Source organism: Equus caballus, chromosome 16, assembly GCF_041296265.1.
Source record: "Equus caballus isolate H_3958 breed thoroughbred chromosome 16, TB-T2T, whole genome shotgun sequence".
Taxonomy (NCBI): domain Eukaryota; kingdom Metazoa; phylum Chordata; class Mammalia; order Perissodactyla; family Equidae; genus Equus; species Equus caballus.
This window is the reverse complement of record NC_091699.1, coordinates 28,931,947-28,945,948: the sequence shown is the minus strand read 5'-3', so window position 1 is coordinate 28,945,948 and position 14,002 is coordinate 28,931,947. Positions and strand designations below refer to the sequence as shown.

The following is a 14,002-nucleotide window of genomic DNA, read 5'->3' as shown; positions in this document are numbered from 1 at the left end:
ATTTAAAATCTTTCTGACAAGCTCAGACCTGTACTGAAGATAGCCGGGATTTGAAATTTTAATTTCATTTTTCAAAAAAATGAAACCACCAAAATTTTTCCATGTAGCAAAAACATAATAATTCCCTACTTGATTCCTTGTCATTTCAAAATACACCACGCATTAAAACCACACAGTATCAAATTTCCTTCAGTGGGCATATACGCCTTTTCTAATGAGGAACAAATTAAGTTATTTTTTAAAAATACTATGCTATGGATATTATGTCATAAAGGAAATGATTTATGGGGTACTATGATAAGTATAAAACAAGTTACAAAATGATAGGTGCAGTATTATTTCCACTGGTTTAAAAATACACTGGAAAATAACTAGAGGAAATATTAAAATACTAATACTGGCTATATTAGATGAAGTGATGAGGTGACTCGCTAAGGTTTTATGGCCAATGAGCAGAAGAGCTGGAACATATTTTACAGTTCATTCTTTTCCATCCCAGCTTCTATAAAAGGGTGTAAACTGCTAAACTTTTAAGGGTCAGAACTATCACTGCTACTGACGAGTGGAGCCCACCAGGACAGAAACCAGGGAAGGGCGAAATCTCAAAACTGAATGCAGCTGAAAGCTTGAATTAAAATAAGTCAGAGCCAACTCACAGTTTATAAAGTGCTAGAATTTTTTTTAAACAATGAGAAATGTCCTTTAATTGGCTCTACTAGGTACCATTCAGTTCAACGAAAATTTACTGGGCTCACAGAGGACCGTGATGGGCCCAGATAGAGAAGCGCTCATTCACACAGACATTAAAACTTTAGAGTAGGAAGGGGATGTGCACCAAAACTACTACAACATGAGGCAGGCACGAGATGTGCCCAAACGATCTCTAAACCAAGCGCTATGGGGACATCCAGGAGGAAGATAAATGATTCAATCATTCCTCTTCCTATTAGAAAAGCTCTCTAAAGGTAGCGCTTTTTTGTGTTTTTTTTCCCCTCACGTACCATCGGTAAAGACAACTGGTTGTCTAGGTGGCATATCTGAAAAGATATGAAATCTGGACCCAGAAGACCTGAGACTATCACAGACCTATCTCTTAATCTATATGACCCCAAGCAAATCACTTCCTCATGCCGCCACGCAGGGAGCATTTTCTGCAGTGGCCACCACACTAGAAACTTCCAAGCAAGCTCACAGAGAAGGATGGCAGGGAGTGTTCCTTTCCAGAAAAATAATTGGCAGAGTCTGCAACTCAGAATAAGAATACAGGAGCTTCAGCTTTTTTGTTTGTTTGTTTTCTTGGGTTTTTTTTTTTTTTTTTAAGATTTTTTGAAGGCTGGCCCTGAACTAACATCTATTGCCAATCTTTCTCTTTTTTTTTCCTCCCCAAAACCCCAGTACATAGTTGTATATCCTAGCTGTAAGTCCTTCTAGTTCTTCTATGTGGGATGCTGCCACAGCATGGCTTGATGAGCAGTGTGTACATCCACACCCAGGATCCAAACCCGCGAACTCAGGGCCACTGAAGTGGAGTGTGCAAACTTAACCACTACGCCACCAGGCTAGCCCCTGTTTTTTTTTGTTTTTGCTGAGAAAGGTCTGCCCTGGGCTAACATACATGCCAATCCTCCTTTATTTTTTGTATGTGGGATGCCTCCACAGCGTGGCTGATGAGTGGAGTAAGTCTATACCCGGGGTCCGAATCTGCAAACCTGGGCCGCTGAAGCAGAGCACATGGAACTTTAACCACTTGGCCATGGGGTCGGCCCCCAGGAGCTTCAGTTTTTAAGATCTGCAAATATGCTCTACAAGACAGAGATATCACAAGGAAAAATAACTACCTAGTATTAAAGCAAAACCTATGAGAACTGTTGCCCTAACTTCATTCGTTAAATATAAGAATGACTTTGCTACCCACATTCCAGTAAGTTTTTGCCAAAGTAAATGTCTGACTGTAAAAATGGAATGCTGTCCTTTGTGCTAGTCAGAATTTAGCACTTGTCTGGTATTTCAATAAAATTCTACATATTTCATTATTATATATGCATACCTTGTTTTATTGTGCTGCACTTTATTGCACTTTGCAGATACTGTGTTTTTTACTAGACCCTCCACCAGCAAAACGATTACGACTCGCTGAAGGCTCAGATGATGATTAGCACTTTTTAGCAATAAAGTGTTTTTAGATTAAAGTATGTACATTGTTTTTTTAGACATAATGCTATCGCACACTTAATAGACTACAGCATAGTGTAAACATAACTTTTATATGCACTGGGAAACCAAAACATCCATGTGACTTGCTTTATTGCAATATTTGCTTTACTGCGGTGGTCTGGAACCAAACCCATGATATCTCCGAGGTATGTCTATAATCAAAAACATCAAACAGAGACTAAGAAAAATATAGAACTATTTTAAAATGTAAAAGTAAGGTGCTAGATTTCACTAATAATACTATATGGTGGGGCTGGCCCCATGGCCGAGTGGTTAAGTTCACGCGCTCCACTGCAGGCGGCCCAGTGTTTCGTTGGTTTGAATCCTGGGCGCGGACATGGCACTGCTCATGAAACCATGCTGAGGCAGCGTCCCACATGCCACAACTAGAAGGACCCACAACGAAGAATATACAACTATGTACTGGGGGGCATTGGGGATAAAAAGGAAAAAAAAAAAATTAAAAAAAAAAAAAAACTATATGGGAAAGAAACCAGAAGGTGAAGGGTGAGGAAGAAATTAGTTAAGAAAACCATGGACATACGATGCAGTAGAATTAATTCGGAGCCAAGAAAGTTCACAGCAAAGATGATACTGGAAAGCTCAATCATTTTGTACTTGAAAAATTAAGGATGAAATTAGAAAAGTGAATAAAAATGAGATAAATGAACAAATGTTTTATTTTAAAGGGGAAGAAAAAAAATAGCTGGGCTAGACTAGAATTAAAATTTAACACACTAAGTGAAAACAACACAGCCTAGTTAGAGAAAGAAGAGTCATGTTTAAATAGGTAAAGTTGAATAAATTTTTCCAAGGTAATCGGAAGAGTTCCTATGGGTTTCTCTCTCCTATCTCACTTCCTAAACATTATCCCTTCCTTTTAAAAAATTACTATTATCATAACAATTATTAGGAACCTAAGAATTTCATTTCATTTCCTGCAAATTAAAACCAAGGGGAAAAAATTCTTTTAGGAGAAAAAAGGTCTAATAATCCCCACACCAACTTGAGGGCATACACCCTTCTGCTTTAATGAAATGCGATCTTCTCTCTAGTTAATCAGGAATGCCACAAATAGAGAAAGGAAGAGCTCATAGAAATGGGATCCTAGCACAAACCTCCATGCTCATTACATGCTTATAAAATTCTCACCCTGAAAAAAAAAAGAAAAACCTAAGCTCACACAAATAGACTATTTCAATTTAATTTTATTATGAAAACAACAGGCAATGGCAGCAGGGTATTTGATAAGCTCAATTAGCAGGAGGATCAAATGAAGTGATGACATGCCATTATGACCTCAGGGGTTAAAGATGCAATCTTCCATCTGGCAAGATCTCGATTTCCAACACAAACGCTGAAACCACCTGCAGTCGGTTATTAGGCATTATCCTGAGCAGTCCCTAAGCATTTTCCTTACAAAAGGGATAGCCTCAAGGGTTTTTTTCCTTATTTCACTCTGCAACAATTGCTTCCCCATGAACAGAAACCAAAAATAAATTCTATAGAATGGCTCACTCAAAACAGGCACTAAAGCCATACTAAAGCATTCATTTACCAATCATCACAGTCGTAGTAAAAATATCACAAGTATTTTCTTTTAAGTCATGAATGATATTTTTCTTCTATGTCACGAATGATATTGTGCCATCATTTTCTACAGCACCTAAGAATCATTCCAATCAAGAGCTCTCTGTGTATGTCCTCAATTAATAGTCTCCTGCTGCTGAAATGGATAATTTGGGCATGTCTGATAAGAATCAGGTCTATAGAACCCCTTCACAAATGAAAATTCACTATATTTTTAAACTTAATATGGTTCCTTGAGAGAGGCAAGGGTAAACACTTTTTAAAACTTTCACAAACCAAGTGCAAGGAGCCCATTTGTGAGTGTTCAGACCTTTAGATGCATGTGTTACCAAGAATCATGTTGTTAGGCTCTGAAGCTGTATTTTTTAACTCTGCATAATGAATTCTGCAAGCCAGTGGTTAGCCACTGAATACAGCTCTCATTGTGATTAGAACTGATTAGGTTTGTGTCCTATGATGTTACACATGTTCCCGCACGTGCACACACACGCGCACACACACACTCACCCACTCACACCCCACTGTAAGTTAACTATGGACACAAGTTCGGATACCCAGTCTTGAGATTCCACTTTGAACAGTCAACAGCACAACGATGAATACTCACAATTGTCTGTTTTAACCCTTATTTTCCTGGCTGCACCAGTTTTTTCCGGTAGAATTTACTTTTTACCACCTGCACCTCCTCCCTAAGCAAATTCACCCACTCCTCATGTTGGTCCAGTCACTTCCTCAAGTGTCTGGTAGCTATACAGGGTTTCTCTTTCATTAAAACTTACCCCCCAGGTTATTTCATTTTCTTCCTTCTTGGGAAGTAAGTGTTGCAGAAATGGGAGCACATAAAATTCGTAAATAACTCAAAACTTACTTGGCTTTCTGAATCCACACACAGTAGTCTGAGATGTAGAGATCGTTTAGAATGTAAGCTGGGTCGTTTTCCTGAAAAATTTTGTGAATATCCAGTAGACACTTTAAAACTGCACTTTCACCTGAAGGAAACATAAAAAGTCAAATCATCCTTAATAAAAAACATCTGATTTTTTTAAACTGAGGCATTCAGATACTGAGAGGTAATATATTAACAGCAGTTCAGAGTCTTAACCCTGTTTTTAAGAATACTTTTAATATTCCTTCATTGCATGAAATTTTATCAGTACTATAAGGTCCAAACCTCTTTCTTTCTTTCTGTAAGAATTATGAATAGTCCTTATACTCTATTTTTATAGCTGATTAATTGTAGTTACCATAAAAACACTATGAAACACAAATAGGTACATTAAACAAAAGAGAGGGGAGTTATCCTAACTAAATGAATATTTAAATGAATCATTACTTTAATTAGATAATGTTCTTCTAATTCGAGCTTTCAAAATACCAGGGAAAACTATATTTTAGTTTTCAATTCTCAATTTATTTCTTATGTCAACATTTTTCGTCAAGGAATTACCTAGTACTAACTTAAATTTTTGCACCTTAAAGAATTGAAAACTCAGACTGAAAACTAAAATATCATAGCACTACTTCAAAAATATGCTGACAAAATCCCTTGCGGGAAAAAAGCCATCGAGTACTGAAGTCTTGTTCAATCTAACCACTTTCTCCTGGTTGTTAAATGAACCTAAGTTTAATCCCAACCAAAGCCTACAAAACGAAGCTTTCACAAGTCAACAGCAATTCCCTAGGTGTTCCAAACTTCACAGTCCCTCAAATTTATTAACTATGTGGCAAATTACTAAATCTATGGTAGTACCACTTCCTTTGATCTGCAAAATACAGCATTTTCACTAACCGTTTCGTGCTTGTCTTTAAAGTCCTGAAACATGAAAATACTGTAGATTGATTTCACGAAGATACTGGATGTGCTCTCATCGCCATTTCCCACTTGACTTTAGATATGATAAAAGAATCATGAGCTGGATAATGACATCTCAAGATGCCCAAATTGCTGCCACTAAATTTTTAACACAATTAACACTAGAAAGTAAGCTTCAAAAGAGCAGGGACTCTGTTTTATTTAGTGGTTAATCCCCAATACTTAAACAGAAGCTTGCAGCAGCCGATTTTCAATTTAAGTATTTGAAGAATGAATAAATGAATGACACAGTAATCATCCACTTAAACCCTTGCAATTTTTTTCATCCCATAGCCTCACATACCAAGCCCTGATGATTCGTCCTTGGAAATGCCCCTTGTGGCTGCTGTTTCTGCACCATGCCCTGACCACAGATCCTCACTCAAACGCTCATCACCTCACGCCTAGGTTACAAGATCTTCTTCCTCGTCTCTCGCATTCCAGGCTCTCCCCTCTAGCCCTCTGACACACATTTTCTTACGCACTGCTTTCATGGGGGCCCGTCCCTGCACATGCTTTCAAGGCTCTACAGACTTGCCCATGGTCTTTTGCACAACTAGTTCCCCACAGCTGGAGTGCCTTTTCTTCTCCCCTTGACCTAATGGAATCGAGCCTACCTTCAAGGCCTAGCTCAAGTTTTCATGCTTCAGGAAGCCTGGGCCGACCTCCCTAGTTGTCAGAGCTCTTGACTAAATCCTTCAAAGGAAAGAAGTGGAAAGGAAGCTCAGCTGATCCTCTCCATAACTTCCCCTGCTCATTTCACAGAAGGAGAAACTGAGGCTCAAGTATGGTAAGATACTCACAGTACCACTGAGTTAGGGGCCCAGAATCCAAATTCTGATCTTACTGACTCCAGAAGCTATCCACTGTGCATGCTACCCATATGTTCTTGGCCCATTCAGTCTATATCACATTTTTATTACTCAAGAGTTAAGTAGGTAGTAAGTTCAAAGTAGGGGCCATGCCTTTTTCAAAAATTTAAACTATTTATGTGGCTTTCTCATATGCAGATAGGAAGAATGTCAACAAAAGCTCTGCTGGTCGATTGGTTAAGAAAACTGCTTAAAAGACCTAAGACTGCATTTGGTTTAGCCAAGGTCAGAGCTGTGACTTACCGCAGTGGCCTAGGCTTACTACATCAAATGACCAGTGTGAATTCCCCCGGCACAGGCCTATTTAAGCTACAAGGCAGGTAATGTTGAAGGCAGAGTTTGATGACAGGAGGAGGAAATAAAATCAAAACTCACAGAAGTGATGAAACCAAGGTAGCCATGTTATCCAAACAGAAAAATATCACAGGCGAACTAACTAAACTATAAGAATGTTTTGAACAGTTTGAATTGCCACAGAGAAGAAAATGTCAGAGTGTATGCCAATTTCTTGCTTTCTCTCTCTTTTGGGGTGGGGGGGAGGAAGGGAGTTAAGTTTCGTGATAATTACCGACTTAAAAAGTTTTTTTTCTTTAAATGTATGCTTTTTTTTGGGTGAGGAAGTGTGGCCCTGAGCTAACATCTGTTGCCAATCTTCCTCTCTCTCTTTTTTTCTCCCCAAAGCCCCAGTACATAGTTGTACATTCTAGTTATAAGTCCTTCTAGGTCTTTTGTGTGGGATGCCACCTCAGCATGTCTTGAGTGGTATGTAGGTCCACGCTCAGGATCCATATGGGTGAACCCCAGGCTGCTGAAGCAGAGTGCGTAAACTTAACCACTATGCCACATGACCAGCCCCCAATTTAAAGTTTTAAAAGTCAACCATAGGTCTTATCAAAAAAAACTTTTCACTTGAAATGTGTACAAGCTGCTACAGTGAGGCATCCCAGAATAGTGCCTCTCAAGATCCTGAAGCTTACTAATATAAGCAGGTTAATAGAAGATGCAGGATTTGGAGCTGGGCCTCACAGCAAATAACTCAGTGAGTAAAGAAAAGTGAAGAAAAAGGGGTAGGTATGCCAGCTTGGAGGACAGCGTGAAAAGGAGCAGAGGTGGGCCTAAAAATGGAGTGGATTCAGGGAACGAGAGGAGAAGATCATTTGGCTGGAGCAGCTGGTGCAAGTCGGGAAATGGGCTGTAAACTGGGGAGTTTGGTGGAAGTCTGTGTCAAAGAGGAGGCGATGCACACAATCAGACAGGACTGAGGTGAGAGGGTCCACACGCAGGTGTAGGCAGTAGGGATAAAAGACCCCACTCGCAGATTTTTATGAAGACGGGTGTGGAATTAAGGTCACATATTTAATGAGAATCCAGGGCAACCATTTCCTAATGAAATTATACAGCTTCATGTAGCAGACATGCCTAAAGTGAGGTTGCTCCCTTGCTAAGGGCCACAGGCAAATTCAAATCTTCTGGTTATCACGAGTGAATGATAATAAAAGAACATAACATCAAAAATAATCAATTCTTTAAAATTTTAAAGTTACATTGTATTTGCATGTTTCTTAAAAAAAAAAGACATATACATACACACACAAAACCCCTAAACATAAATATACCCAAATGATATTAATAGTATTTGTCACTACATTCTCTGGACAAATACGTGAATGCCTGCCGTGTGCCCGGCACTGTTGTACACTAGGGATTGCACATTTACTCTTCTTTGCACTTTCCCCTATTTTCAAAATTCTCCACAAACAACATTTATTTGTTTAACCAAAAATTAGACATCCTCAACTACACAGCCAAACCTTGAAATATTGACAAAGAATGTTAACATTTTAAAAGTCGTATTTAAATTTTCTTTAAATTGTATTTTTGAACAACTGAGAATCAACATTCAGATCAGGTAACTTTAGAAAACCACATGCCAGGCAGTTTTGAAAGGGAAAGTTATGTACTTTTCAAAAGCTGCGTTTTCACTGTAAGCCTTTTTCAAACTATTTTCACAGTATGCTAAGGGACAGATACGGTAAAAGAGAACTGAGCTACTGGCAGTTGACAATTTAGAACAAAAAGTACATTAAAACCATCCTCCCCCCAACAATGTATATTGTTCCCCAAGGTCATGCTTCATCGCTTTGGTTCCCACTAAATCACCACAGATGATTCCGGCATCAGAGCGCAGAGACTCATGAGGCCATGCAGTTCTTTCTTCTTTAAGTCTGCTTTGTACTGACTTCTCTTTCTCTCAGGTTGTCCACCACTTATCGAACAGCTATCGGCAAAGGAAAAAACTGGCCCTCTTCCAGGCTGTCACACGGTCAGTGGCCAGAAACCTTTGGGGACTCCAAGTACCTGGCTCCTGTGGAGCTGCATCCAGTCATAGGCTCGTCAAACATCATACGGGCATAAAAAACTGCTCAGGCCTAAATCCAAGGGAATTATTTCTGCTCAAAGGCACTGCAGGAAGGTGACCATTTTCAGCCAGTTCACTGCCTGGTCCAAAGCAGGAAAAAGAAGGGACCTTGCACAGTAACCACGGTAACTATTTTCACCACAACAACACACTAACAGGCCTCTCCAGGATGTGAGATCCCCAAAGAGCTAGGGATTCTCTATGATCCACTTGGTACTTGCTTAAGCCAACTCTATCCATTGAAGAAGGGCTAATGGAAACAAGATCTTGTTCACTCACAAAGGCAGTTTAAAACCAGGATCCTGGTATTATAAATGACAAGTGCCATGAAGGTTTTACTTCAGGGAAAATGACTGTCTAATGACAACACAGAGAAGCATAATGACAACATAAAGTAAATAAAGATAACAGTAACAAGCAGGTGGGCAGTAAATAGTATTTAACACATTCTCTGGCTACTCATTCTCCAGCTCTCCTTTAAAGAGAAGGTAAACTAAGAACCATGTGCTTTCCTGTTCTGAACAGATGTGGCTTCTCAGGTTAATATATCTTTAAAAAGAGACAAGATTGAGCTGTTCTAAATTAGAATCCATTGGCTATTTGAAATCTTCCCATTAGCAGACCAGGTTTGGCAATAATCTCTCACTGACAGACTAGCTCATGGTTGGAGGCACTTAAGAAATGGCTCCCGTTCTAGGAGATTATCAGGATAGTGGATGTTTTGGCTGGCTAAAAGCCAGCACAGCAAAAATAATATAAACTGCTAACTCTATATAGTAAGAGCTAAATTTCTTTTCAAGTGGTACATTATAGCTGCTATAAGGCTGTAGTTTTCTGGGTATCTGGTCCTGCCGTTTAAAGTTTTGGGCTACACAAGACAAGCAGCCAAAAAGAATAAAGGAAAAAGACGTGGTTATTCAAAACACCTGAAGGAAAGCATTGTTTAGTCTTTATTTGCGAAATCATTTCAAAATAAAAGCCAACATTGCTATCATCTTAAAACGCATAATTTAGTAGATATCTGCCTAGAATCCAGGGATTCTGATGAGATCATATTATCAGGAGGGATAATTTATGAATTATTTTTAACTTTAATTTTCATAGATCATTTGACCATAAAAAGAGATGACAAAAGAATTGTGTCAAATTAATCAAAGTTAAGAGAATCAAAGTGTGGTAATTTGCGTTTACACTGGGCCCTGTTACGAAGGAGCAGAAAGTCAAGCCTCTAGGAATTAACACAAACATACATTAAATTTAGTTTTAGGAAACCTTCTCAATCCATTTCATTGTTTTTTTACCCTCAAATTCCTCAAATTTAAGCACTTACATTTCTTTTTTTTAAAGATTGGCACCTGAGCTAACATCTGTGGCCAATCTTCATTTTCTTTGGTATTTTTTTTTCCCCTTCTCCTCCTCAAAGCCCCCCGACCCCTAATACATAGTTGTATATTCTAGTTGCAGGTCCTTCTGGTTGTGCTATGCGGGACACTGCCTCACCATGGCTTGAGGAGCGGTGCCATGTCTGCACCCGGGATCCAAACTGGTGAAACCCTGGGCCGCTGAAGCAGAGAGCATGAACTTAACACTCGGCCATGGGGCCGGCCCCAGCACTTACATTTCTGAGTTATAATAAAAAACACACACTTGAAGCAATAAGAGTTACTATTTTGAGCACAAATTTACAGTCCTATATCAGTTTCTCAAAATTCTTTGTTACAAAAATTACATATATTATCTTACAGCCACAAACAAAATTAACATAAAGCAAACATATACTTTGTAGACGCTCCCTTTGCCTGGAATGCACAACTCCCAGTGCAACCCTAATTCACCATCAAGTCTCAAACTGGGCATTACTTCTTCTAGGAAATGGGTTCTAACTCCCCCCACAAGCTGATTTAGGCTCCTTTATAATGCCTGGACACCCTTCTATTTAGGTAGTAGCTACCCACTTGCTCTGCACTGAGTACTTTCCATCATTTAACCCACTAGTTAGGTACTTTCTTGCTCATTTCATAAGTGAGAAAACTGAGGTTGCTCAAGGATATACGAAAGAGTTGGCCAAGATCACTACTAGGAAGGAACAGTCAGGATTTGAAAATAAGTACATCTGCCTCCCAGGCAGTATGCAATAAACACAGTGTCAGTATTTATCACCTTGTGTGGCAAACACCTTGACAGGAAGGGACACGGCTTTTCATCTTTCTTCCCTGGTCTAGAACAATGTCTCGCAAATTGTATGATCCTGTTTAATACAGGCCGGTTGTTAATGTAGTCTGGAGCACATACAAGCTAACTTTAAAAACACCTGGTCCAATTGCTCAGTTAACATGTACTAGTTACGACAGCTTCATGATCCGCAGGTTTAAGTTACTGTGCCATGACAAATGTGGAGTATACAATTTGTTTGGGCCTTCCCTTGTCATATCTATTCACTGACGAGAAAAGAATGTAGCTATGCCAACTTTCTTACATCATTACACCATCAAAAGTTCCAAGAATGAATTTAACCCAAGGCTGCTTTTTGCCTTTTCTAAGAATCCCGGCTAGATTCGCTGGTTTGGAGGGACAGCCTTAACATTAACTCTACCTTCCTCCTTCAGTCACCTGTCAAAACAGTGGTTGTGTCAGTTTAGAAATACACGGCTGGACGTCACCAACATTACCTAACGGTAGCATGACTACTTTCAATTTCTTTAGACAGTTAAGAGTAAGGCGTCCAAGTTCAAGGCAGAATGTAAAAAAAAAAATCCCATCTATTCAGTAAGTACAGAAGTAGGAAGTTTAAGAAGCTGAACATGCCTGGAAAAAACCTCTTGAGACAGCTGCAATCTAACCCTGGATTTTAAAAAAATCCATAAGCATGTAAAACTTCATAATTCTGTAGGTAAGATTTTATTTGAACTATTCCACCTTATGAATACAGCATGTATCCCAATGCCTAGTAGCTCAATTTAAAATAAGTTCTTTTCGTTGTTGCTTTAATTAAGACTATTATACTTCATTTTCCCAGTAAATGTTACTTAATATTAAAATTTCTGACTTTTTTTTTTAATTAGCTTAGTTTTGAATGGTAAAACTAAAACTGTGCATGAAGTCAGAAAGAAGAAATGTAGAGAAAAAAAGACAACTGGATTCCTCAAATGGCTCATAAAAGGAAAAACAAACCCAGTCCAACCAGACTTACGAGTCCCTCTAGGCGATGTGAAATACTGATCAATATGTCAAGACAGAAGGAAAGAAACCCAACCCTTTTGCTATCCTCACGGTATTACGGTGAGGGTGTGTGCTTACTGCTAAATGCTTTGTATACTAGTAGAACTGAGTTATACTTCTTTACATTTTCATCAATATACAGTAAATATAATTGAGTAAAAATGATTAGATATCTATAACTACATGGAACTTTAATTTATATTAAACAGATGAAAATTTGATTATGAAATTAAGATCTTAGACTTCTAGTCCCAAATTCTAAAAGGCTAATAAGGAAAGACCATTTAAAAGTTACGCATAAATAATCTTGTGCAATTCTTAGCTAACTACTCTACAAAGTAAAAATGGTAACAATTTAAACTATCTCACTGCGGAACAGTTGTGTGGCCCAGAACCTGCTTGCTCTTGGTGCCATGTCTTAGCTATTTGGTACTTCTTCTGAATCTGTTTTCACGTGTGTAAAGTGAGGGGGAAATTCTTCAGAACTGCTGTGGGAATTAAATGAGACAATGAACACAAAAGCACTTTACAGATGACAAGGGAAGGAGGACAACAGGTCATGTGGATCAAGACCCTGGGACAGCCTTACCAGCTCCTACCCCACTAACTGTGAAGCCTCTGCCCTTGGATTCCTTTCTCCTCCACACCACTGCTGGCGCTCCAGTTCAGACCATATTACCTATTTGCAAACTACTTGTCTTCAGGCAAGAATAGAGGTCTCCTCTCTTCTCAGTGCCATTAATCTCACACTCTTCAATAACCCTATCCTCAGTGTTACTGCCAGATGAATCTGACATCATGAGCCCATCACAGACCCTAACAACAAACTCTCCAGTGGTCCCTCACTGGGCAAGACCCAGTCTCTTTATCAAGCCAGTGCAGGCTCTCCACGATCCCCAACACACCATTCCCACCTTTTTCCTACAATTCCCCTTCACATCACAAGCCTCAAGACAAACTAGAATATTCGCCATTTCTTAGACACAGAACTCTCATTTTCCTCTCTCTGATTTCTTTACCTTCTACTTTCTCAGGGCATACCTTCCTCCACTTCTTCTGTTCCAATTCCTACACCTTCTTTAAGTAACAACTACCACTACACCTGCCTCATTAGGCCTATACTGTTTGCGTCTTCTTGTCAAGCCCCTCCCCTCAGCCATACTTAAAAGCACCCTAGGAGTCAGAGGGGGTGTGGTACCACAATCCTATGACTCATCCCCGCCACCCCAACCAGGCTCTGGCTGACAAGAGCAACAAAACAAAGTAAGCAGAAAGAGAAGTGAGGGATCTGTTCTGGTTTTAAGGTTTCTGGTCACAGCTACTTACAGAATGCCGGATATCTCCTAGCTCCTTCCCCACCCTAATCTGGGAACCCACACAGGGTTAAGACTCAGTCTCAAGCCGGGATTGAAGGAGCAGAGACCTGGTGCAGGCCCTCACTGCAGCTGGAAACTGGCAGGTCTAAGAGGGTCTAAGAAAGACAGGCTGGCACTTGGCTTGCCACAGAGTCGAAATCAAAACGGATGGCGCACAGAGGCTGAAGGGCTCTCAGACATACCAAGGCTCTTATAGCATTATTTAAAATCTTTACTTTATTGTTCATATTTAAACTTTTGAAAAATTTTATATTTAAGATCATTGCTTTCCACTTCTTTATAAGTCTCCCAAACCAGCAATACTACATATCCACATGGCAAAAATTGGCTATAGATGGGGCACTGTACATCTCCAATTCACACAGGCCTCATTACTCCCGATTTTCTGAAACTCATCCTCATTCATTCACCCACTTGGCCAGTTTGCTTCTAATGTTGAGGGACCTCCTCTAGTGGGAAC

General features: G+C 39.5%; 1 protein-coding gene across 3 annotated transcripts in view; it reads right to left on the bottom strand.

Annotated features, from left to right (window-relative positions):
- Window positions 1–14,002, bottom strand: part of SHQ1 (SHQ1, H/ACA ribonucleoprotein assembly factor) — a 108,830-nt gene that overhangs the window by 38,054 nt on the left and 56,774 nt on the right. For all 3 annotated transcript variants that reach the window (XM_070238608.1, XM_001493744.5, XM_070238609.1), the window contains one exon: window positions 4,673–4,793. In XM_070238608.1, the coding sequence (XP_070094709.1) occupies window positions 4,673–4,793 (121 nt within the window). The remainder of the gene's footprint in view (window positions 1–4,672; window positions 4,794–14,002) is intronic.